General features: G+C 47.8%; 1 protein-coding gene across 3 annotated transcripts; it reads right to left on the reverse strand.

Annotated features, from left to right (window-relative positions):
* Window positions 1–761: 761 nt before the first annotated feature.
* Window positions 762–22,752, reverse strand: Efcab12 (EF-hand calcium binding domain 12). 3 transcript variants are annotated; one of them, XM_003749810.6, is made up of 9 exons: window positions 21,515–22,752; window positions 13,164–13,618; window positions 11,800–11,985; window positions 9,815–9,971; window positions 6,585–6,781; window positions 5,538–5,751; window positions 4,086–4,236; window positions 2,219–2,275; window positions 762–1,252 (listed from the first exon to the last, which is right to left on the reverse strand). In XM_003749810.6, exons 1-9 carry the CDS (start codon window positions 21,864–21,866, stop codon window positions 994–996), a joined length of 2,028 nt encoding a protein of 675 aa, XP_003749858.1. In that variant the 5' UTR covers window positions 21,867–22,752; the 3' UTR covers window positions 762–993. The 3 variants fall into 3 exon arrangements, with proteins under 3 accessions (XP_003749858.1, XP_038964710.1, XP_063142921.1); XM_039108782.2 differs by lacking the exon at window positions 21,515–22,752 and having other exon boundaries at window positions 13,081–13,218; XM_063286851.1 differs by lacking the exons at window positions 762–1,252; window positions 2,219–2,275; window positions 4,086–4,236; window positions 5,538–5,751; window positions 6,585–6,781 and having other exon boundaries at window positions 9,833–9,971; window positions 13,081–13,618.
* Between the last annotated feature and the right edge of the window lie 1,632 nt (window positions 22,753–24,384).

Consider the following 24,384-nt stretch of genomic DNA (forward strand, 5'->3'; position numbering starts at 1 on the left):
TTGAACTTGGGACCTCTGGAAGAGCAATCAGTGCTCTAAACCACTGAGTCATCTCTCTAGCCCTCCTGCCCCTGGTTTTTGTTTTTGTTATTGTTTTGTTTTTTAAGACAGGGTTTCTCTGTGTCACCCTGGCTGTCCTGGAATTGACTCTGTAGACCAGGCTGGCCTCAAACTTGGAGATCTGCCAAGTGTTGGGATTAAAGGTATGTGTCACCACTGACCAGCAGAATAAATTTTTAAAAATTTAAAACTTTGATTCTAGAACTCAAATACAACAGATGCCACAGGTGATCTTGACAGTGGCTTCAGGAAGTGGAGACAAATGCTGAATTGGGTATGCTTGCTGTAAAGAGGGAGTAGAGACCCAGATAAGTGGAGTGTCTTGTCTGAGATGGCTGGTTGGGAAGCAGAAGGGCAGGACTGTTGCTTTCCTGTGTCTGTGGCTTGCCCATGGAACTGTGTAGCTAATGTCACCTTACAGAGTACAGAGAGAAAGGCAAGCGGGTGAATCATGCAGAAGGCCTGTGAACTAGAGAGTATGGCTCTGATTTCTGAAGACACAGGGTTGGGGGTCTCAGTCTAAGGGTCTCCCCAGCTGAGGACATGCTAACTCAATTAACAGAGGATGCTCTCACAGTCTGTTATGTCCCTGTAGGTATTAACGTCACAGGATGGAAGGTGGGAGGTGTCCTGTAGGTGTCTCCTACACTCTCACACCTTCACATTTTCCAACCCTGAAGCAGGGAATTACACGAGCTAGGTTACAGGTCAGCTCTAATTTGGTTTATTTCAAAAGGACAGAGGTCATGACAGAGAAGAAAGCACAGCATGTGTGCGTGCGGACACATCCACACTCCACTGGACACCGTGGCGTCAGAAGACATATCCCCAGACCTTCCCTGGGAATGTTTCCTTTGTATAGCCGGTTGGTATCTCAGGACTGCAGCTGTGGGCTCCTGGCTGCAGTCTTCTGACCCAGCATGCTTCAGGCCTCTAGTTGATGAAGTATACCTTCTTTGCATCATAATAGGCATAGGTCATGTAATTAAGGTCTTTCATGGGCCACCAGTCCTTAGAGTTGTAGACGGCAGAGTAAGCAGGGGGCTTGTGTTCTATACAGCTGAAGATCGCCAGGCTCCGGTCCCTGGCCACAGTGGGCAGGTAGAGCCGCAGCTTGTCCAGAAGGTGACCAGGCCAGAAGTGATTGGGGTGGGTGCGTGAGGGACCTCTTAGCCTCTTCGACTTAAGCTTCCTGGAAAAGGAAAAGACATAGGGAAGGTTGCTATGGCAGAGAGACCAGGCCCTCCTCAGCAGAGAACATAAGCCCGTGACCACACTGTCCAGTGTGAAAAGCACTAAACACCTCCAGTCTCCTCACCAGTGAGGACCTGGATATCTAGAGATCAAGATCATACAGTGAGTGAGTGGCTAAGCGCAGACCCTAAGCACTGCTTCTTAAACCCAAACTTAGACGTGTAACAGCCCAGCTCTAGAGCAATGCCTGTCAGCCTTCCTAATGCCAAGAGCCTCTGACTCTTTAATGCAGTTCATGTTGTAGTGACACCCCAACCATAGCATTTGTATTCCTATTTCATAACTGTTTTTGCTACTGCATTTTGTTATTGCTATGAATTTCATGTAAATATCTATTTTCCAATGATCTTAGGAGACCCCTGTGAAAAGGATGTTCAGCTCCCAACCAGGTCATGCACGCCCCACAGGTTGAGACCCACGGCTCCAGAGGACTTGCTCCTACCCCCCACCCCCGACTTCGCCTGGTCTTTTTGGTGCTGGGGTAGAATCCAGGGCCTCACATTCGATAGGCTAATATCCAGCCACTAAGCTTCAGCCCAGCCCCACCCGGAAGCATTTGGATATTGGGTCTGGAAGCTAGCTTCTGCGGGCAGCCTCACTTGGTTCTGCTTCAGATGTGGGACTGTGTGTCAGTGTCCCCTCCTATAAGCCATATGTCTAGAGTAACTCAGGCTTGTTGGTGACAATGTGGATGAGTTCATTCATGGGAGGCTCCAGAGCAGCCATGCCTGGCACCCTCTGAACGCTCGTCTGCCGCCCCTTAGACCCCAGCTATGGAGCCCTACAACAATACCAGAATTTCGTTCAACATGCATAGGTCCCAGAGCTGCCTCTGGGTAAGGATAGCCAGCCTTCCCATCCTTATCCCCTGCCCTCCTAGCAGACACACAGGACTACTACAAACCCGGTAAATTCCTCGAAATCGAGAAAGTGCATTTCCTTCATTTTCTTCGATGTTTTCCTACCAGGGAAGAGAGAGAGGCATTGTTAGGAAAGAAACACTCCAGGAGCTGGGCAGTGGTGGCACATACCTCTAATCCCAGCACTTGGGAGGCAGAAGCAGGTGGATCTCTTGAAAATTGGAGGCCAGCCTGGTCTACAGAGTGAGTTCCAGGGCAGCCAGATATACAGAGAGAAACCCTGTCTCGAAAAATGAAACAAACATAAAAAAGAAACATTAGCAAAAGTAGGCTTAGAGGAGGTGGAGTCCACTAAGAGATGTATTTCTGAGTCTCAGAGCAGAGCTCTGAATGTTTCTCTTTCATGAAGGCCTCAGCTGTGTCTCCATACAGCAAGACACAGCCCTGGCTGGTGGGGTGAGGAAAACCCATGAGCTTGGCTCCCTTTGTTCATGGGACATAGGTCTCCACAAGAGTTAGATGTATTCGGTGACTGGTAGATGCTGGGCCTGACTTCTACTTCCCTTACCAAAGGACAAGCTCTGAGGGACAAGCATGATAAAGACTCACCTTCTATACCCCAGTCTGCCCACCAGACATCCCTAACTGACCACTGAATTCTTTCCAAAGTCCGTCTCTGGCCTCAGTATTTCGAGTTTTTTTTTCTTCTAATACAAAGGATTGAATTGCAGACCTTGTCCACTCTCTACCCCAGCACCTGGCCTCAGGATCTTTTACAATTTAGTCCCTAGAGGTGAGAGAGAGCCAATGTCACTCCTAGGGGACCTCTCTTTCTCTTTAATAGATGTGACTGGTCAAACACAAGGACAAATCTCTTGCCTGGGCACCTGGCATGCACAGGGTCCCGTCCATCTCTCTCCGGGCAGTTTTCCAGCAGTGAACCCCAGAGCTGTAGCAGTGAGCTGCCTGTCCATTCACCAGTGTGCTCCTTCTCTTATGTGCACCCCCACGGGTTTATGTGTTTGACAACGTGGTCCTCAAACCCACTTCCTGGGTTCATGGTTTGGGAATTGGTACCAGCCAGCCACAGGTTAGAAGGCATACTTCAGAGGCCCTCTAAGTTACTACTTAACTGGGTCCTACTCAGCACTTTGCAAGCCACAACTGCTGTGGGCCTGGACTGCCCCTGGAACTCAAAAGCATGTGCAAGGAAAAGCAACAGCCACACTGGCGGTGCTGAGGATAGCCTGTGACCCTTGTCAAACCCTCTCTGTGTGTATTAGGAGTGCTGTGTCCACTTTATACATGAAAATGCTGGGGTTCAGAGTACAGAAACTTGTCTCTTGACCAGACGACATCCACTGGGCAGGACTGCAGCCTGCCTCAGGCATTCTGCCACACCCTGATACCCTTGCAGGGGTGCCATCTCATTCTCCCCTCAGCAGTCACAGCTGAGGCTACTCACAGTAGTTGCCTCCTGACTGGCCCACATCTGGTGGGAATGGAGGGGGAATTGACTTTGGGTCACTTCAAAGGAGGTTAGTGTAATGGTTAAAGCAGGATTTTGTTTTCCCAGGGGCTATCAGTCTGCCCCTTGTTGGAGAATGAATATGCCTGCCTTAGGGTGGCAGCACAGGGAAGGAATTAGTCCCCTGGTCCTTTGCAGAGTTCCTCAACTTCTGATACAGGGTAAGATAACACCTGCCTTGGCTCTTTCCCTCTGGCCTTATGATTGGGTAAGCCTGTGGTCAGGAGGGGAGCTGTGTGAACCTAAGATATACACTGACGGAGACATTTTGGACTGGCCAGCCAGAAGTGACTTGGTAGGGACACAGATACTGGCGTAACATGACACTACATGCACATCCGTGTCCCAGACCCCGCAGCTGGAGGGGTGGCTTGAAACTCAGCTTGTCTGTCTCCTTTTCCCCATGCTTGTGGAGGTTCTTGAATCCAGCCAGGCTGTGCACAATCCTGTCGTCTATGTAATACCCTCCAGGCTGCCGGATTGGGCGAACTTCTTCTTTCAGAGAAATTATCCTGTCTCCCGGATACAGCAGCGCTGCGGGCAGCAAGGAAGACAGCAGAGTGCGTTAGCCAAAGTCACCCACTGGAAACTATTAAAAAAAAATTCACACTTCTGTTTAGAAGATTTTTTTTTTTGAGCTATCAAGATGGCTTGGCAGAGCTAGAGTGGCAAAGTGCATATGTGGGGGCTAGAATATGACTGTGTGGAGACTGTCCTCTCTACATTTATGTGGATTCTGGGTATTGACTTTAGGTCATCAGGCTTGGTGGCAAGTGCCTTTAACCACTGAACCATCTTACCCCAAAGTCAGTAAATCATATTTGTTGGTGGGTTGGTTTATTGTCTCTCAGTGTGTTTGTGTCAGAGAGAGAGAGAGAGAGAGAGAGAGAGAGAGAAAACACTTCCACACACATGTGGAGGTCAGAGGACATCTTGGAGGAGCTGTTTTCTCTTTCCACTACGTGAGTCCCAGGGATTGAACTTGGCTTATTACACTTGGCAGCAACAGCCTTTGTCTGCTGAGCCGTTCTTATTTTTAGATGGTAGTAGGTTCTTTGGAAATTGCAAAATATAATAGGGTGTAAAGTTCCCCTGAACTCTCCCACAGTTCCTCACTATGCAACGTGGCATACAACTGCTGCTCAATATCAAAAAGGACCTTGGATGATCCTGCTCACCAGGGGACAGGGGAGGGAGACAGACCTGTAACAGCAAATCAGAATGGAGCTACTTATCAAGCTTAGGTTGGAGGTAGGAAGATTCAATTAGATTTCACTAGGTTAATTAGTGTTTGCCTGCATGGATGTGTGTGTGTGTGTGTGTGTGTGTGTGTGTGTGTGTGTGTGTGTGTGTGTGCGCGCGCGCGCGCGCGTGCGTGCACACATGTCAAGTATGAAGTCAAGACATTGTACTTGATAAGCAAGAGTTTGCCACAGAGTGCCACTCCCAACCCGTAGACCTACTTTGATAAGAGGTCGGGACTTGCTTCAACTATTTTGACGGTGGTTTTCTCATTGTTTTGAATTTGCCTCATAGATGTGGAGGGGGACGTGCATGTGGGGTGGACATATGGGTAGGTGGATACATGTGTGTAAAGGTAGAGTTCCAGAATCCAGATCTTCCAAACCTCACCTAAGGAGCCCATGTGTCTCAGCCTGTGTCCTAGGAAGCCCACCTAGCAGTCAGGCTGTATGCCTTTCTTACTCTTCCTTCCCAGTGTTCCCATCAAAAGTCACAGTGACTTGACTAGGTGCATGATAGGGTAGCCAGTATCAGGGCCAACTCCTCATTAGCCAATGCTCAGGCCAAGGCTCTCCCTTAAAGCCAGCCCCTACCTCTCATGAGGATATCTTCAGTCAGCGGGAGACCGTAGGCCTCACAGAGTTCCCAGCACTGCAGGTAGACTAGGAAGTTATCCCTGCGGGTCATATTGAGCAGTTCCTCAATCTCCCCAGAAATAGTGGTTGGCAGGCAGTGATCATCAAACTGTTTTGTTCCAGATCGAACCAGCCGGCAGTTCTCCAGGTATTGGATGGAGGGGAGAGAGAGCTGCAGAGAGAACAGAAGATGCCCCATCTTGTGTCTTTGTGACATTCGTTTTGGCTAGAAGGCAGCATAGCACCTTCTCTACCTCCTCAGGGAGGCCCCCACGAAGAGTAATGTGTGCATAATGGGACTGCAATTCAGGTTCCAAAGCCAGCAGCTTAGAGGAACAAGCACTGAGGTCAAGGTTAACCCCCTCAGGGGCTCTGAGTCCTCAGAGCACACTGACTGGGTGTGCCCATGTACTCTGCAATGTGTGATATCTATAAAAGGGCACAGAAGCAGTGAGTGTCCCAGAGGTGTCCTTTGAAAAACAATATTTGAGTCTTTGGCTGCAGGGGCACTTTAAGTCAGGGATAGCCATTTGCTTGCAATCCTGAGCAGAAGCCACTTTGCCAGTGCAGAGGGGCTGAGAAGTGTCACCCAGTGTTATCACTGGCTGCTGAGGGGTTTTTTTTTTTTTTTTTTTTTTTTGGTTTTGGTTTATTTTGTTGTCGTTTGATTTGTTTGTGTATGTGGGTTGTTTTGTTTTGAGACAAGACTCTCACCATGTAGCAATGGTTTGGAACTATGTAGACCAGGCTGGTTTGAAACTCACAAAGATCTACCTGCATCCCAAGTACTGGGATTAAAGGTGTGTACCTCATTTGTGGATTTTGAATAGGGTCTTTCTATGTAGCCCAGGCTGGTCTCGAACTCATAATCCTTTTAACTCGACTCCCTGAGTGATGGGATTATAGAGGTGTTTCACCACACCCAGGGCTCCTCAGCTAGCAGGTGTCAGTGCCAAGTCCTAACTCCTGGCTTGCCCAGCCCCCGAGCCTGTGCTAGAGAGGTACCTTGTACTGTCTCCGCCTCTCTCGGTACCGTCTGCCCACATCCTCCATGTCCTCGTCAGACATGGGCCGCCCCTCCATCTTTGTATCAACCTCAGGCACCTTTAGCAGGTCCATGTTGGGAGGCTGTAGGGATGAGATAGCCTGCTGCCTGTTAGGGGGATATTTCAGGGCAGTTCTCCTTGTAGACAAATTGTGATCTAGAGTGGGAGGAAAAGATGAAGGAGGGACTAAGAGGACACCCAAGCTGTGGAACTCAACCTGATGTCACTGGGCGGAGGCCAGCAGGCTCTTTTGCCTCTTTCCCACGTGTCCAGCCAGCATCCGTCTGCAGGGCATTGGGAGTTTGTCTCCTCCGTTGCTGTGAAGTCCCACATCTGCACACCCCACCCACCTTTCCCATCCTCTGTTACCGTGTTCTCACCAAGAGGCAAACAGAGCTATTAGAAAATGGCAGCTGGGCATGGTGGCACACACCTTTAATCCTAGCACTCTGGAGGCAGAGGCAGGCAGATCTCTGTGAGTTCAGGGCCAGCGTGGTCTACAAAGTGAGTTCCATGACAGCCAGGACCGTTACACAGAGAAACCCTGTCTTGAAAAACAAAAACAACAAACAAACAAACAAACAAACAAAAAACGTTAACAAGATCAACTCGAGGCAGTTCCTGGCTTCCGAGGGAATACACACTAAAAGCAGACTCCTTTCCCTGGACCACAAGCACCTGTGGGAATCTGCTTCAGCTGTCATCCCACTAGTCACCCCTCATCCATGCCACCCTCACCTACTGTATCCCAAAGTCTTTGGCAGTTGCACCAGCCTCAGGTGCCCTTTCCAGACACGGGCTGTGCGTCAGTCCATGAAGGGTCGGCTCAGGGGCTTTGCCTGCCATCCTGGCACTCTAGCCAACTGACTCCAAGACAACCATGTCTGTGGACAAGCTGAGGGAGGCCAGGCTTGGGCTAGTTCACTGCAGTCTCCCAGTTCCTCTAAATGGGCCTAGCATTTGGAAGACACCGCCACATGGGGACCAATGACAGGATTCTGAAATCTTGCCTCACCTCCTCCTGAGACTCCAGACAAGAAACTCAGCCTCTCTGGACATTTGCTTCTTCCATGGAAAACTTGAATAGCAACCCTAACCTCCAGACAGGCAGGGCAAACTGTTATGCAAATGCTGCCAGTCCACATGGGCTCCTTTCCCCTGATTCCAGGGCCCCAGATGCTTTTAGACAAATGGAGAGGCTCCCCAGGTCTACTGTCTTATCCACGGCCATCCTCCAGGGTGGCATCTGATGATGCTGAAGTAACTACTACCTGACTTCAAATCAAGATGAGAGGGATGTTTTTAAAGCAGGGTGTGGGTGTATTAAAATCCGCTGTCTGTAGCTATTGTTGCTGTGCTCTCGTGACTCCAGCCAGCTGTGAGATCACAGCAGCTCTGGGCATTCATAAGATCTGAGCAGAGCGGAAAAGTGCAATCTAGGTGGTGCTGACCCTGGGCCATCAAAACCATGAGGGTGGCTTCCTGGGGTTTCTGATGTGTCAGGTACCCTCAATGGGAGTGGGCTGGGCTTGGGTGCCAGTGTGTCTGCAGGATAGCCACAGACAGGAAGTCTGAGATCGAGAGCTGGGGACTACACACCATGCAGGAGTTCCTAAGACAGCACATCAGGGAGGATGTTACACACTCCTGCTGTGCCTGCTCACCCTGACTCTAGAAACCCTGCTTCGACTTGGCGCCCCTGCAAGGAAACCCCTCCAACTGCCTCCTGGCAACTGTTACTTCATCTCAAAGGAGAGAGAACCCCACACCTCCCTAAAATATGTCTGAAGTTAATTTCCTGGTGGATAGGGGTAGAGCAAGACCCATTCCTTCCACCTAAAGAAATAATGATGTGGCTCTAAAGGGAGCTGGGGGCTGGAGAGATGGCTCAGTGGTTAAGAGCACTGACTGCTCTTCCAGAGGTCCTGAGTTCAATTCCCAGCAACCACATGGTGGCTCAACTATCTGTAATGGGATCCAATGCCCTCTTCTGGTGTGTCTGAAGATAGCCAACAATGCACTCATATACATAAAATAAATAAATGACTCTTTAAAAATAATAATTTTTAAAAAATAAAGGGAGGTGGGATGGGAAATGTTTGTTTTTCTCCCCATAACAATAATAAAATTTAAAAAGAAAAGACAGAAAGGCCGAGGGGTGTAGCTCAGTTGGTGGGATGCTCGCTTAATGCACAGAACCCAGAGTTCAATGTCAGCACTACCCAAAACCAGGCATGCAGCATACACCTATAATCCCAGCACTCAGGAGACAGAGGCAGGTGGGGCTCTGTGAGCCTGAGGCAGGCCTGGTCTACACAGTGAGTTCCAGGACAGCGAGAGCTTTGTAGAGAGGCCCTGTCTCAAACAATCAAAAGATACAGGCTTGTGCAGTAAATCCATAGCCCACATAGTAGAGAGTCCTTTCTAGTTCGCCCAGTCTTGAGGCTTTTGGACAGATGTAGCACCACAAGCACATAAGGGCAAACATAATGTAGGTCGTATATAACCTACACAGCTGTTCACGCATCCCTTAGAACAGCCATGATGACAGGAAGTCCAGAGTAGCTAACTGCAAGCAAGCATGTTCAGTTTCTGAGCAAAATATTTTAGTTCTCTCTCTCTCTCTCTCTCTCTCTCTCTCTCTCTCTCTCTCTCTCTCTCCCTCCCTCCCTCCGCTCTCACTCTCGCTTTCTCGCTCTCTCCGCTCTCTTGCTCTCTCTCTTCTCTCTCTTGCTCTCTCACTCTCTCGCTCTCTAATAAACTCTCCTCTATCCCACACTGACCCCAAACTCTCTACCCAGCCAAGGATGTCCCACCTCCATCCCGACTGCTAGAATTGTAGATGTGCAACACTAAGCCTAGTTTATGCTGTGCTGGGAATAGAATCCAGGGCTTCCAACATGCTAGGCAAACACTCTGCCAACTTCTCTACATGCCCAGCCCTTAGTTTTGTTTTAAATCAATAGTTTATGACCCTCTAAGGACAGGGATAAACTTTCATCTTTAAAAAGACGAAAGGGCAGCTGGATCTTTGGAAAAATATCTGCTTCCTCCTTGGTTTCTGTGTCTGGAAACTCCAGAGCTTGGCAAACCTATAGCAAGCCAGAGAAGGAGGAGCTGCTTGAGAATGTAGTGCCGAGTGCAGGAGAAAGCCAGACTGGCTCCCAGGGCGGGGGTGGGGGCACGCACACTCCCTGGCGGTAGGTATGGTGCTTTGCTGATGGACCAGTGACCACTGCTTGTAGGTACTGGCCAGGGCTTCTGTGGTGATGGCATTCTGCTTCCCAAGAGAGCCAAGGTAGATGATGATGTCCTCCAGCTCCTGGGTCTTCAGAGGAACTCCAATCTGAGGAGGCATAAGAAGTTCCTGAGTCCCACCCACCTCACCCTTACCAGCAGACTTGGCAAACCTGCTCAGCTCTTCAACTCCCTGCTGCTAGGTAGTGCAGAGCCCTTGTCAGGCCCCGATGCACTCTGGAATTTATCACACTGGCTTTTGCACAGGCACGTCTCTCTCTATGCCTGAAAAACTCCTATCCCCCCTTAAAACCTCACGCCAGCAAGCCTCTATCTCTACACAGTCTCTTTCAGGTACTAGGTAGGAAGAAAGTCATACATCCACCATACACGAGGAACATGGATGCCTTCCTCCACTATTAGAAATCCATACACTTTTTTAAAGGATATGGTGGCTGTTCTTGGTGGTCCACTTGACTACATCTGGAATTGACTAAATCCCAAGGAGCTGGGTACTCCTGCTGAGAGACTTTTCTTTAATCTGGGCCACGCCTTCTGCTGGATATGAAGGACTGGAAGGAGGAAGCATTTGCTCCTTCCCTGCTTGCCTTTGCTCTCGCTGGCAAACCCATTCCGTCACTGGCATTAAAGTCTACTTCTTCTCTGGGATTCCAGCGTATACTGAAGACCAGCCGAGACATCTAGACTGAACAACTATTGGCTGGTTGGACCTTCCATCAGGATACAACCACTGTTGGACTAGTTGGACCATAACCTGTAATCTGCTTTAATACTGTACATACATACATACATGCATGCATGCATACATACATGCATGCATCATACATACATACATTTTTCTATCAGTTCTGTTTCTCTAGAGAACCCTGACTAATACAAAGGACAATAGACAACCTTGGAGGCAGGCAGTACTTACCTACACATCAAATGTTCATAAAGAAAAGTTTAAAAGGGAAATGTAATTGTGAATACAATTGTCTCTTCATTCTCTTTAGACAACAGTCACTGCTTAACTGGCCTTGAATCAGTTTAGAACTGCCCTGGTGCTAAAGAACTTCGTACTTAAACATTTTTAAAAGATTAATTTCTATTTCGTGTGGTATGAGAGGTTTGGCTGTGTGTGTGTAAGTGCATCGCAAGCATGCTAGTATCCACAGAGGTTCAAAGGTGACAGGTACCCTGGAACGGGAGTACAGGGGATTGTGGGCTGTCACTGGGTGCTGTGAACCGAACTTCAGTCCTCTGCAAAAACAGTAAGCGCTCTGAACTGCTAAGCCACCTCTCCTGGCCCAGGATTTAATATTTAAACTAATTTTTTAATTTGTTTTAGTAGTTGAGGACATTTACTTTTGAAAAATGTTTTGGATGTTCATATAATTGTATTTCATAAAAACGTTTGGAAATTGATTAGTTGAAAGTGTAAGTCTGGGTATACAGTTCAGTAGTAGAGAGCTTGCTGATGTATGCAAGGTCCTGAGTTCGAGTCCCAGGTGGAGAGACAGCTGTGAGCTAGGAAGATGGGTCAGCAGTTAGGAATGTATGCACAGTTTATCCTGGGTGTGAATATAGGCGCTTTGCACATGTGTGCAGTACACTTGGAAGCCGGAATAGGACATCAGATCCTCTGAAGACAGGGTCAGAGGTGATTGGTAGGGGCCATGTGGGTGGCTCAGGACTGAACCTGTGTCCTCTGCAAGAGCAGCCAGGCTCATAACCCCTGGGCCATCTCTCCAGGTCAGCCTGGTGCAGAGGTTGTGTTAAGGCTGTGCTCTGACTGTGGTTTGTGCCGTTTCCTAGCGTGGCTCTGCAAATATGAGTCTGTCAGTGGGGAATCCCAGGTCTGCCCCTCAGGACTGCAGAGCCCCGGGGGAGGGAGGGTGGACATACCTCAAGCCCGCTGAGCAGCTCATACTTACTGCCTTCACAGCCATGAGAAATTCCTCCCTGGAGATGCGGTGGTTCTCACCCCGATCCGCCTTGCTAAATACCTCCTGGATCTTGATCTTTCGACTCCGCAGGAAGGCATACATGTCAGACAGGACAGGGGGCTTAGGCAGTCGAAGCTGGGGTATAGGCTGGCGGATATATTTGAGAGGTTTACCCTAGAAGAGGCAAGAGTGGGGCAGATGAGGACCACTTATCCCTAGCCCTCTTGTTAAAGTTCAGTCTCACTTCAAAACCCAAAGATTGTCTGGAGGGCAGGATGCACTGTGTATCTTCGCCCTGTTCTCAATGTGGCCATTGAGAATAAATCTGAAGAAATAATAAATAAGTAACTTATAAATCTCATTTTTTCTGTTCTTTATTATTAGGCTTTAATTGGCTTATTTATTTGTTATTTATTAGGGTGCTTTAATTGGCTATTGAGGGTGGGTGGCTGACCTTTGATTCTCAGTGTACAAACCATGGTTCCAAGTTAGGCAATGCTGTCACAAGGTGGCCCTCCTCTCCCTCACCTGATAGTCTTTTTTTTTTTTTTTTCTAGAGCTGAGGATCGAACCCAGGGACATGCGCTAGCTAGGCAAGCACTCTACCACTGAGCTAAATCCCCAAACCCCTCACAGTCCCCCAAGGCCCCTGATAGTCTTGATCTTCAAATTTGCCCACAAGCACTGGTTTAGCGCTTTTCCACTCCAGCAGACAGATGTCCATCATCAAGACAGACTGCTAGTGTGCCTGGCTGGGGCGCTTTTAAAGCACATCCACATGGTCTCTGTCTTTCCCCTTGCCAAGATGGACTCTCCTTTCCATTCCCATGGTGCGGACAGTACTCAGTGGCTCAATCTGATGTGGTGCAGTAACAAGACCAAAGCCAAGGATATAACAGCACTGATTTCCTTCCTCTCCATTCTGGAAGGCTGACTTTGTGGGCAGCTAGCCTTCTTGTTGTGAGTACTCTTATGCAACCTCTGACTCCCCGAGGGAGGCACTGAAGCCTCTGCTCAACAGCTATTGAACAAGTTTGGAAGGCAGTCTGCTTTCCTGCCCTGGTCAAGTCAGAGGCTGTCCTCTGTACTGCACCGCAGTCTCATAATATGGAGACAAAGCCTCTCAGCTAGATTCCAGAGTCACAGACAAAGCTGTATAGAATGATAACATTTTTTTTTCTGGAGTATTTGTTATGCAGCAATCAATCACTCATACACCTTCCTTTGGGGACTTGGTTTTGCTCCTCTGTAAAATGGGACAAATCTTACCTTGTCACATCTAATGCAAGGAAACAAAATGACAACACACGTCCTGAAGCCTTCAGCACCTTCTGACCATTATGGCTTCTCACCTTGGGTTTCCCGACTGAAATCAAGGTACGCTTTGGGGCTGTTTGCTCCCGGCGAATCATGCACAGAACTTTGAATTCTGAGGACGTGATGGTGGGTTTATTGTCCAGCCACGTCTTGACATCGCCAAATGTCTCCAGCTGCTTCCGAAGCTTTGCCCTCTGACTCAGCCAGAGCTTCATGTTCACTGGTAGCTCTTGGGTGTCTCCAGTATCGGGAACTTTGAAGCTGGGCGTGAGTGGAAGGGGAGCTTGAGGAGGCGTTGTGGGCTGGGCTGGCACCTGGTCCTTTGTGCCAGACACAATGATGATCCGCCGGCGGCTCTGCGGCAGACGGAAGTCTTTCTGCTTCAGTCGCCTGAAGCAATGGGCAGTGACTAGCTCAGGTTTGAAGACAGGAGCCTTGCTGGCGGCATCATCGAAGTCATCATCTATGGAGGTGAAAGACTGGTGGGCCCCTTGGGAGGAAAGGGTTACAAGGTGAGTTCCTTTTTGGAAGAGAACTAAGAAGAATCAGGGAACTTGTAAGAACTGGTTGTGTATCAGAGTGCCTGGTTCCTGGTCTGCCTGGACGCTGCATCACAACGGCAAGGAGAATGGTATTAGCCTACATCCCCTGCACACACCAACAGAAGACATGAAGCAAAGGGCTTTCCAAGGTCTGATTCCCATTACCCTCTGCATGCGCTCCAAAGGTCACCCTGTCTGACCATCCTGGGCACCACAGCGCCCTCTGGTGGGAGCAAAGGCTCTGATTCAGAGAGCTTGGGTCTAAGTGCTGGTCTGCTGTTGGAGAAGGTATTTAATCTCAATCAGGGGCTTCTACCCTGCCTTTGATTATTCTGTCCCCAGAGAAGAGAAGCACAACCTTTACATTTATAAAGCCTTAGTCAGCACTAGAGCTGGGATGACCTCCCCTCAATGCTATTAGAGTCTACTTTCCCTTCAGGAACCTCAAGTCCTAACTTGCCATGCTCTGTCTGGGCAGCTCTGAACTCCAACTGATTAGCCCTCATGGTTACGTTTTTAAGACTCACCTACCCCATGTCAGCTTCCTCCTCTCTCCCCTGTAATTCTCCTCTGACACTATGCCCAAGAATCCCAAGCTCTGCCTGTGTCTCTTCTGTCCAGCTATTGACTGCCAGCATCTTTATTTAACTGACAGTTTTAAATTAAGGAGTAAGGTTACATTGTACTTTGGGATCCTCTTATCCCTGGCATTCCATTCCATTACACTACATAGGGCATTACAACACATAGCAGAAGACCAAACCTCAACACTGCTTCCTGCTTAGCCTATGTTTCAGTTTCTCCCATAAGAAGGGGATAATGGCTACCTAATTTGTCAGGTGATGGAGGTATTTTTAGAGTTTCTTTGTAGCCAGTGTGCTGTTATGTATGTATCCACATGCACACATCCATATACACATCTACATTCAATACATCTAAGTTCTCTTCTTCATGGTGCTAAGACTTGAGCCCAAGGCCTTGTGCTTGCTGAAGAAGTCCTGTGACACTGAACTATGTTCCTCAGGCCCCAACTTGTAATGACAGACATATCAGGTAGGCAGGTGAGAAGGCTCTGTGGATAAAGGTGCTTGCTGCCAAGTTAGACAACCTGTGCTCTATCCTTGTAACCCACATGGTGCAAGGAGAGAACAGGCTACCACAAATCACTCTTTGACCATATCTGCACCATGGCACAGACCCTTCTCTACCTGCTGAAATAAATGTTAAAAAAAAAAGGAAGTTGTAGAGATGGCCGAATCCTCTTTCAGAGGACGTGGGCTCGATTTTAAGCAGCCACATAATTAATAAACCACCACCTGTAACTCTAGTTACAGGGTCTGCCACTCTCTCTGCCTTCAAAAAGCACTGTACACACATTATTCACAGACATACGTGCAGCAAAACACCCATCCACATAAGGGGTCTAACAGACCCTCTGTCTACTAATGGAGACAGTTAGGCACCCTGGGGCCAGCCACTCTCCTCTCAGGAAAGGACTGGCTGGACAGTCTCACAATTAACCTGCCTTTTGTCTCATGCTTTTCTAGAACTTGTAAGTCTGTACATACACAACACACACACACACACACACACACACACACACACACGGACGGGCGGGGGGCAATGAGAGAGAGAGAAAGAGAATGAATTGGGTATTTCCTCTTTCCAGTTTGGCTAACTTGTAAATAAACTCATTTTTTTCTTTTTTCTTTTTTCTTTTTTTCTTTTTTTCGGAGCTGGGGACTGAACCCAGGGCCTTGTGCTTGCTAGGCAAGTGCAAGCCCATTTTTTTCTTACTGGATTGTTCTTAACTTGCTTTGGAATACAGGGGTGCTCCGGCAGCAGGTTACAGACCTGAATACCCAGTGACAAAATCTACTTACTCATCGTGAAGCCTTTCCCCTTTAGCCCTCAGGACAAGAGGTCCCTTATCTTCTCATACACAGGCTTACTGCCAATCCAGTTTCTCCTTCCAGTGGCATTTAGGCCCCTTCTGTTCCCTCTGTGATGGAAAGAAGCCCCATCCTGTCTAAGGTTTTGCCACCTGCTGCTCCCCTTTCTCTGTATCTTCTACCCCTCCCCTCCTCCTTCTCCTCCTTCTTTTCCTCCTCTTCCTCCTCCTCCTTTTCCTCCTCTTCCCAGCCTTAGACCATGCCCCAGCTCACAGTTGGAGCCCCATGGCAACTCTGCATACCTTGACCCATGTGCACCTCCATACCACCATCACCATCTATTCTGACTAGTTTTAAGTCAACCTGACACAAGCTAGAGCCCTTTTAGGAGAGAGAACCTCAATGGAGAACATGTCCCCACCGGACTGGCCTGTGGGAAAGTCTGTGGTATGTTTCCTTGACTAATAATTGATGCGGAAGGGCCCAGCTTACTGTGGGTCATGCCGCTCCTGGGCTGGCTGTCCTGGGTGATATAATAAAGCAGGCTGAGCAAGCTACGAGGAGCAAGTCAGTAAGCAGCACCCCTTCCATGGCCTTTGCATCAGCTCCCGCCCTGACTTCCCTGGAGGATAAACTACAAGCTGTAAGCTCATGGTGTTTTCTCACAGCAGAAGAAAAGTAACGGAGACACCATGGCATGCAGTCTGGGCTGCACACTAGTAGCTCTCACACTGTTAGAAACTTTAAAGGTCTCCAGTTGTGGTACTGTAGCCTGGGACACAGCCTCTCTAGCTTGCAGTACCTCCTCACATTTCCTATTAGCTAAATTCAGTTCATTTAATAACTGCCCCTGTTTGTGACTCCTGGTGCAATGCCTTGGTTGTTTCTCTAGTAAAAGCTCCACGAGTACCATGTCCTTGTCTATGACTGTCATTCTCTTCTGGAGTCTTGGCTCCACCATGGTGCTTACACGTAACAGGAATTCGGTAAACAATTCAGGAATGACAGATGTAGACATGGGGTTGGTGTTATGACTGGGCACCTTTTTCAGAATCACAGAGGCCCAAAGTCACTGGGTTGATTGTCAGCTGAGCTTAATTAGTCCCACAGACAAGTTCTTTTATTTTAGGATTTCTTTTTAATTTATGTATGAATGTTTTGCACGAATATATGTAAGTGCACCACATGTGTACAGTGCCCACAGAGGCCAGAAGGTGTGGAATTACATGGAACTGGAGTTATAACTGGGCGTGAGCCTCCATGTGGGTGCTGGGAATGGAACCTGGGACCTCTGCAAGAGCAGCAACCTTAGCCACTGAGCCATCTCTCCAGCCCCAAGCCAAGCTCCTAGATAATTGCTGTTACTCAGCTGTCACTTGATCTTCATGTCTCAAGACTTTCATTTCTTTTTTTTTCCTCCCCCCCCCCCCCCGGAGCTGACAACTGAACCCAGGGCCTTGTGCTTGCTAGACAAGCGCTCTACCGCTGAGCTAAATCCCCAACCCCAAGACTTTCATTTCTAAATGGTTTGTGCCACAATCAACTCCCCCATCCCTGTGCTGGGGATTGGATAGAGCAATGTCACTAGTCCCTCACCTGTATTTGTACCAATAGATTGGCCTGGCACACTGCACAGGCAGCCCCCTCACACATGTACTGTCTCCTACTACTTCATCCAATTATCTCTCACTCACTTTTCAGACCCAGCTCAGGCATCACCATCCCTTGAAATCTTCTCAGCTCTTCTTTTCCACCCCTCTGGGTTCCCTACAGCCTCTACATTTAGTCCCACCATAGCATGGTTTGAGACAGGGTCTCACGAAGTAGGTCAGGATGCCTTTCTTCCTAAATTATGGGATGAGAGGCTTTTACCTCCAAGGTTGGTGTGTGGTGGTTTGAATAGGCTTGGTCTAGGGAGTAGCACTATTTGGAGGTGTGACCTTGTTGGAGGAAGTGTGTCACTGTGAGTGTGGGCTTTAAGACCCTCCTTCTAACCATGTGGGAGCCAATCTTCTCCTGGTGGCCTTCAGATGAAGATGTAGAACTCTCAGCTCCTCCTGCACCATGTTCAACCCCAATTAAATGTTGCCCTTGTAAGAGATGCCTTGGTCATAGTGACTGTTCCCAGAAGTAAAACCCCTCTAAGACAGAAGTTGGGGGGTTGGGGGTTTAGCTCAGTGGTAGAGCGCTTGCCTAGCAAGCGCAAGGCCCTGGGTTCGGTACCCAGCTCCGAAAAAAAGAAAAAAGAAAAAAAAAAAAGAAAAGAAAAGACAGAAGTTGGTACCAGGAGTTGGGTATTGCTATAATAGGCCTAGGCAAGAATTGAAATTTTATTTGGAAGAATGTGGATTTGGGGACTCTGGTTTGGAAAGCAGTGGAATCCTTTATGTGGGGGCTTAGTGGGCTATCTTGGTAGAAATATGGAAGACTTTGTAGCTGAGAGTGATTTGAACTGTGCAGACCTTGCCCAGGATGTGTCAATGGAGAAGAATTCCAGTATGTGGCCTACAGACTGTTTTCGTGGGACTTTGGTGAAGACTGTGGCTTCTTTTTGCCATTGTCCTAAGAGTCTGGCGGAGGCTAAGGTGAAGATATTTAGATTAATTGCTTTGAAAACAGAAGTCTCAAAACAGCCTGGTATAAATTCTGTTGTGTGGTTACTAAAGTTCACTCTTGTAAAGAGCATTTTAATGAAAAGGAGCAAGCTGAGAAAGGGAAAATACAAACTATATAGTTCAAGTATTAAAGGGGAACCAGAAGTAGAATGGAGCTGAATCCAATGTTCTAGGAGATAACAGATTAAGGGAGTGGAACTCTGGGGCAAAATCCCATCCGCCTAAGTTTAGGTACACTACTTTAATCCCAGGAGACAAAGCCAAGCAGATTTCTGAGTTTAAGGGCTAGCCTGGAACAGAGCAAGTTCTAGGTGAAGAAAAGCTTAAGTCCAGGTGTGATGGTACATGCCTTTAATCCCAGCCTTGCAGATCTCTGAGTTCTGGATCAATGTACAGAGCAAGTTCCAGGACAGCCAAGCGTAGGCAGTGAGGCAATTGGAAAACAGAAAGCTAGGAACAGAATTAGGGGGGTCCATGTTCCAGCCCTAGCAAGGAGCAGAACTAAGCAGCTTTGGGCATGTAGCTCTGGCTTTAGAGTCAAGAACAGGAGGGGCTACTGGGACAACTGATGCTGGTTAGCTGGAGCTAAGAAATTAGTGGTGATTAAGAAGAGACCAGCATCACTGAGGTGAAATCTTTAGTGTTTTCTAAAAGCACACCGAAGCTGTGTTCCAAAGATAGTCAAGGTTGTATCCCGTGTAGCAGCTGGGCTTGGTAATGTGTAAGAATCACCCAGGTAGTACTGGTTTTAAAAGATATGAAGGGGTCATGGAGAGCAGCATGGGGCCTGGCACTGTGAGAAGCCAGGGAAGGCCATTGGTGAAGGTGCAGGCTCAGTGGCAGTTGACCACCTGGGCCTGAAGGGTGAGTCTTGCAAAGGAGTTGAGGCTTGGCACCATGAAGAGAACCTATGAGAGGCTACTCGCTAATCACCCCATTGCAGTTGAAGACCCCATTGTATTGGAGATGCCAGTATCTTGGGATGATCACCAAGAACAGCAGTAGCAGTGGAGTGGATCAACCTGGGCTTAGAGTACTACAGAGGGCAGAGCTAGAGAAGTGATGCCAGCCCTTTGGAGGAGCCCAGAAGATCAAGTGTGGATCCCAGACATTGGAATAGGAAGCTGTGAAGCTGCAGGTGACTTGGAAACCCCAAAATGTTAAAGATGCCAGAGCTGGGGGATACCTGCTGAGGAAAGCTGCTGACAGGGATTGGAACTAGCCCGGGAGAGAGAAGTTTGTTCAGTCAACAAAGATGGAAAAGGAGTGGGTCTGAAGACCACGTGACATCAGAATGGGATGCAGACTTCGAAGTTTGCCCAGCTGCTTTCTTGTCTAGCTTCAGGGATTACAGATAAGTGATTGGATTAACCTCAGAAGAGACTTTGTACTTTTAACACTATTGAGACTACTATAGACTATGGAGACTTCGGAAGTTAGACTAAATGCATTTTTTCATTATGCTATGTTTAGGTAACTCATATGTTTGAACAAGTCTATGTGGTCCAGGGAGTGGATATGGTGGTTTAAATAGGCTTGGTCCAGGAAGTGGCACTATTTGGAGGTGTGGCCTTGTTGGAGGAAGCGTGTTACTGTGAGTGTGGGCTTTAAGACCCTCCTCCTAACCATGTTGGAGCCAGTCTTCTCCTAGTGGTCTTCAGATGAAGATGTAGAACTCTCAGCTCCTCCTACACCATGTTCCTACCTTGATGATAATGGCCTGAATTTCTGAACCTGTATAAGTGAGCCCCAATTAAATGTCCTTGTAAGTGATGACTTGATCATAGTGTCTGTTCACAGCAGTAAAACCCTGACTACGACAGCTGGCTCCTTGGTGCTCAAGGAGTTGATACACCTCCTGCCATGACCTAAAGCTCTTTGCTCCTTTTCTCCCCCATGATCTCACACCCACCTTGTCCTCTTTTCTTTGCTTCTTTCTGCTCAGTCATGTTTCCTTGTTCCTTACCTGGCCCTTGGGTTCCATTTACCTAGGTGCTGTGTGCTCCAAAGGGCATGGTATTCCTGGAGGCTTCTCTTCCAGTCTTTTCCATTCTGTGGTTCACAGTAAGGGTGTGGTGATGTGAATAAGAATGGCTCCCATAAGCTCAAATGTTTGAATACTTAGTCACTAGGAAGTAGAACTGTTTGAAAAGATGAAGAGGAGGAAGAGAGGAGGAGGAGGAGGAGGAGGAGGAGGAGGAGGGGGAGGAGGAGGAGGAGGAGGAGGAGGAGGCGTGGCCTTGTTGTAGGAAATGTGTCACTGGAGGTGGGTTTTGAGTTTTGTTTTTCTTGAGACACGGGTTCTTTGTATGGCCCTGGCTGTCCTAGAACTAACTCTGTAGACTAGGCTGGCCTTGAACTCAAAGAGATCTGCTTGCTTCTGTCTCTTGAGTGCTAGGATTAAAGGCTAACACAACCACTGCCTAGTGGCTTTGAGGTTTTGAAAGCATCTCTCTCTCTCCTTGTGTATCAGGGTATAAATTTCAGCTACTTTTCCATACCTGACTGCCACCATATGCCCTGTCATGATGATAATGGACTAAACCTCTGAAACTATAAGCAAGACCCCCAATTAAATGCTCTCTTTCTTAAGTGTTGCCTTGAAGCATTCTCTCTCTTCACAGCAAACAACAGTGACCAGCCTTGCAGGTGTCATCCCAGGCATCCTCTTGCATGCAGGGGGCCTGCTTACCACCTGCTCACTCTTCATGGTACTTCTTTTTAGTGCTCTTCAAGACAATGAACATGCATAGTAGGTGGTCTACTGCAGTGACAGGCTGAGGCTGCCATCTTGTTATTAGGAGAGATGGTGGAATTGGAAGGCAAAGCACTGAATTTCCACTCCTGCACAGGTCGGGTGCACTCACTGATGTCAATGGCTGTCACTGGCTGACTTTGCTTCTCTTTGTACATTTCCAGGAACACAGAGAACTTCACTGTGGGCCTTGAATGCTGGATAAGATTCTATTTACTGACCCACATGTGTTTCCTAGGAGCACCTACCTGAGGGCCCTCACTTGTCTCAGAAAACACACTTGTTCTCCTTTTCTGACTCATATCTCAGCTGCTGTCTTCCTTTCTGGCCATCATACTGTTGTCCTGGTCACTTCTAAGTGTCAACACTTTACACTGGACTGCTTCTCCCATGCATCTCCATGCTGAGTTCCCCCATCCCAGTATGGTCATGCATTTTAGTTGTTCTGAAAACATCTCACTCCTAGAGTTTACAGGGTTTTAGGCGTCCACCGACTAAGATTAAATGTGTCCCCTGGTCCCAGTCTCCCCTAACCAGGTCCTCCAGACACCTTCCAACTCCATGAAAAGCATCCTCACTTACCAAGGTCTGTGACTGATAAACTGAACGTCACACGACTCTTTTTTTTCTCCTCTGCTTTCTGAAACTCCCATAACCTGGATGCTTTCTTTTGCTTCCAACTATATTTGGCCAGGGTTTCTGCCGAATTCTGACTGGGTGCTGAGGAAGGGTGGCCAGGGGTACCAGCATTCCACTTTGGAGCATCAGATGGGTGGGGAGGAGCCTTTCCAAGAGCATGGGTCTTCTGGTCTCCAGGTCTTCTTGTCTGTTTGTGCCCTCCACCTCTCAAATTGCAGCTTTTTGCCAAGAACTTGTTTGGGGACAGACAGCTGACTGTCTCTTCTCTAGGTCTCTTCTTCAATATAGGACTCATTGTTTGCCTAACTGAGAAATATGCAGGTTCCCAGGCACAAGAGCCGGGCTTTGATTCCAAGGCAGGTGACTCAGTCTGGTTCTATTTCGTCCGGGCATAGGAATCCAGAAGTTTGTTACCTTCTGGAACTCCGGGCAACCCCTACCTCAGAATGTAGACGGCACAATGAGGCTTCCAGCCTATCCTGACACTCTCCGATGGCTATGCCGCCAGAAGCCAGAGGGTTCCTGTAGACGGCGTTTAGGAGTATGCCCTGGGCTTAGCCATTAGGTGCAAATCAGCTTCAGGTTTTGCAAAAGGCAACTCCACCTGCTGAGAGAGTAAGCCTCTGTTGCCCTACACCGATTGGCTGAGCGCTCCCACTTGCAGGAAGGAGGCGGAAGAACCCTTCTTCCTTCTTCCTCCCCAAAATCCGGAAGCCAGGAGCGTCAGAGATTTGTTTAGCTCTGGTTAGTGCCTACTTCGAGAAGTCATGCCTATGTCAGTCTTCCTGTGGCCAAATTCTGAAGAAAAACTTTTTTTTTTTTTTCCCGATTTTCTTGTAAGCTGAAGGATCTTCACAGATCTCATCTTTAGGTTTCACTTTTCTCATTCAAAAAAAAAAAAAAAAGTGTCATACTCTGCGCTGAGTTCTAAGAATCCTAGTCAGTCAAGGTCAAATAAAAGACAGGTATTTGGTGTTATGTCTGGGTGTTATGGTTTGGAATCAACAGTTATGGTGGCAACCACTTGTATCCCAGCGCTGAGATGGGCAAGAAGATAGACGTTAAGTTTGAGGCCAGCTTGTGTTACATAAGTCCCAGGCCAGCCAGAGCTACACAATGAGAGACTATCTTTAAAAATCAAAGCCAGAAACAGAGGCCGGAAGTAAGTTCTAATAATAAACCTTTGAAATGTTCATTAATAGGTAAACATGGGGTGTGCATGGAAGGCACATGACCCATACTACATGGAGTCTAGTAAATGGAAGAATCCAGACTCAGGCCTCACACGGAAGGTTCTATTATACAAAATGCCCAGAATAGGTAACTCTGCAACAGTCAGCTGCTGGTGACCAGAGATGAATGGTGAGAAAGGATTAACTATTAACTAGAGTGGGGTTTCCTTTTTGGGTGATGGAAATGTCCTAGAGTTAGCTAGTGTCAGTGGCTATAAATGTGTTAAACACAAAAACCATTTAATTGAACAGTTAAAAATTTATTCTGGCCAGGTATGGTGGTACACAGAAAAATCTCTGTGAATTGGAAGTCTACATAGAAAGATCCTGTCTCAAAAAAAAAAAAAAAAAAAAAAAAGGTTTTGTTTGTTTATTTGTACTGGTGGGCCCTGAGCCCTAAGCCTTGTGCAAGCCAGGCAAATGCAATCGTTGAACTACACCCTGATTCTAAAATTATGTTGCAAAATAAAGATCATCATTATTTTGAACAAGTTCTCTGTGCTGGGGACCACCTTCACCAGATTTAGCATCTTCCTAACTCCCTATAACAAATGAGGCCCTCACTTCCACTGGCCCTTCTGAGCCATAGCCTTTGAACACTTACAGAACCAGGACAAGGCAACTTGATTTCACTGAGATGCCAGGGAAGGCATGGAGGTCAGGCAACCTTACCTTCTAAAAGGGAAGAGGCACCCTGGAACCCCAGCAATGGGCTAGGCAGAGCTCCCTTCCAAAGTGACCAGGGAGAGGGGGTTTGTCAGTGCCCTGCCCTGCAGTCTTACCTCATAGCTGGCATTTGGGAAATTTGCTTTACCACCTAACCTTGGCTGTGGCCCAGAGTTCCAAAGATTTCTCTGGACTCTGAGCTGCTTGTGTCTGACTATCCACCCATCCTCTTTCTCTTCTCTGCCGTACTGTAAGCACTGTTCTCTTTCTAGGTTTCCACAGAGCCTTCTCATCCTTTTGCCTCCTCAGCAGTGCTCTGCACGTGTGTTCCTGTGATGTCTGTGAAAATATGATGGGTTGCTGTGAAGTGGGAGGTGTGGCCAGTTTTCCTATCACTTTTCGCTGCATCTCTTTACACTTATGTATACTTATTACTTCACAAGTATGTGTACACACTACCTGTGTGCTCAGAGGAGGGCAACAGATCCCCTGGAGCTGTGATTCTTCAGAGATGCTAGGAACTGAACCTGAGTATTGTCACCAGTCACCTCTCCAGTTCCAGCATCCCTCTTTATTAGCTGCCACTTGTTCACCAGAGGGAAAATCAATGAGCCTGCCATCACAGCACATCTGCCTATACCTATGCCCTATCCTACGACCGCTTCCTGACAGTTGGCTTACTTTGCCTTCATTTGATTTAATTTTCAAACCAATCCTTAGAACAATTGACCCTTGGGACTGGAGCCATGATAGTATACTACCTGTCGTGGAAGTGGCACCAAACATAAAAAGATTCCATTCTTCAACTGGGAGAGATGAGGTTTCACAAAGGATCAGGGTTAAAGAGAGTTGCAATGGAGCCATAAGCCACACCCTCACAGGCATATTACGGCCAAATCTAAAATTCCTAAGATT

The sequence above is a fragment of the Rattus norvegicus genome, chromosome 4 (genome assembly GCF_036323735.1).
Source record: "Rattus norvegicus strain BN/NHsdMcwi chromosome 4, GRCr8, whole genome shotgun sequence".
NCBI classification, from domain to species: domain Eukaryota; kingdom Metazoa; phylum Chordata; class Mammalia; order Rodentia; family Muridae; genus Rattus; species Rattus norvegicus.

What these genes read in the sequence shown, in the direction of transcription:
- Efcab12 (XM_003749810.6), bottom strand. Translation starts at nt 21,866, where the DNA reads ATGAGTCCTATATTGAAGAAGAGACCTAGAGAAGAGACAGTCAGCTGT. An exon ending in TTTCAGTCGGGAAACCCAAG is followed by an intron (nt 11,986 to 13,163) that starts GTGAGAAGCCAT and finishes TGCCTCTTCTAG; the next exon opens with GGTAAACCTCTCAAATATAT. An exon ending in TTCTCATGGCTGTGAAGGCA is followed by an intron (nt 9,972 to 11,799) that starts GTAAGTATGAGC and finishes ATGCCTCCTCAG; the next exon opens with ATTGGAGTTCCTCTGAAGAC.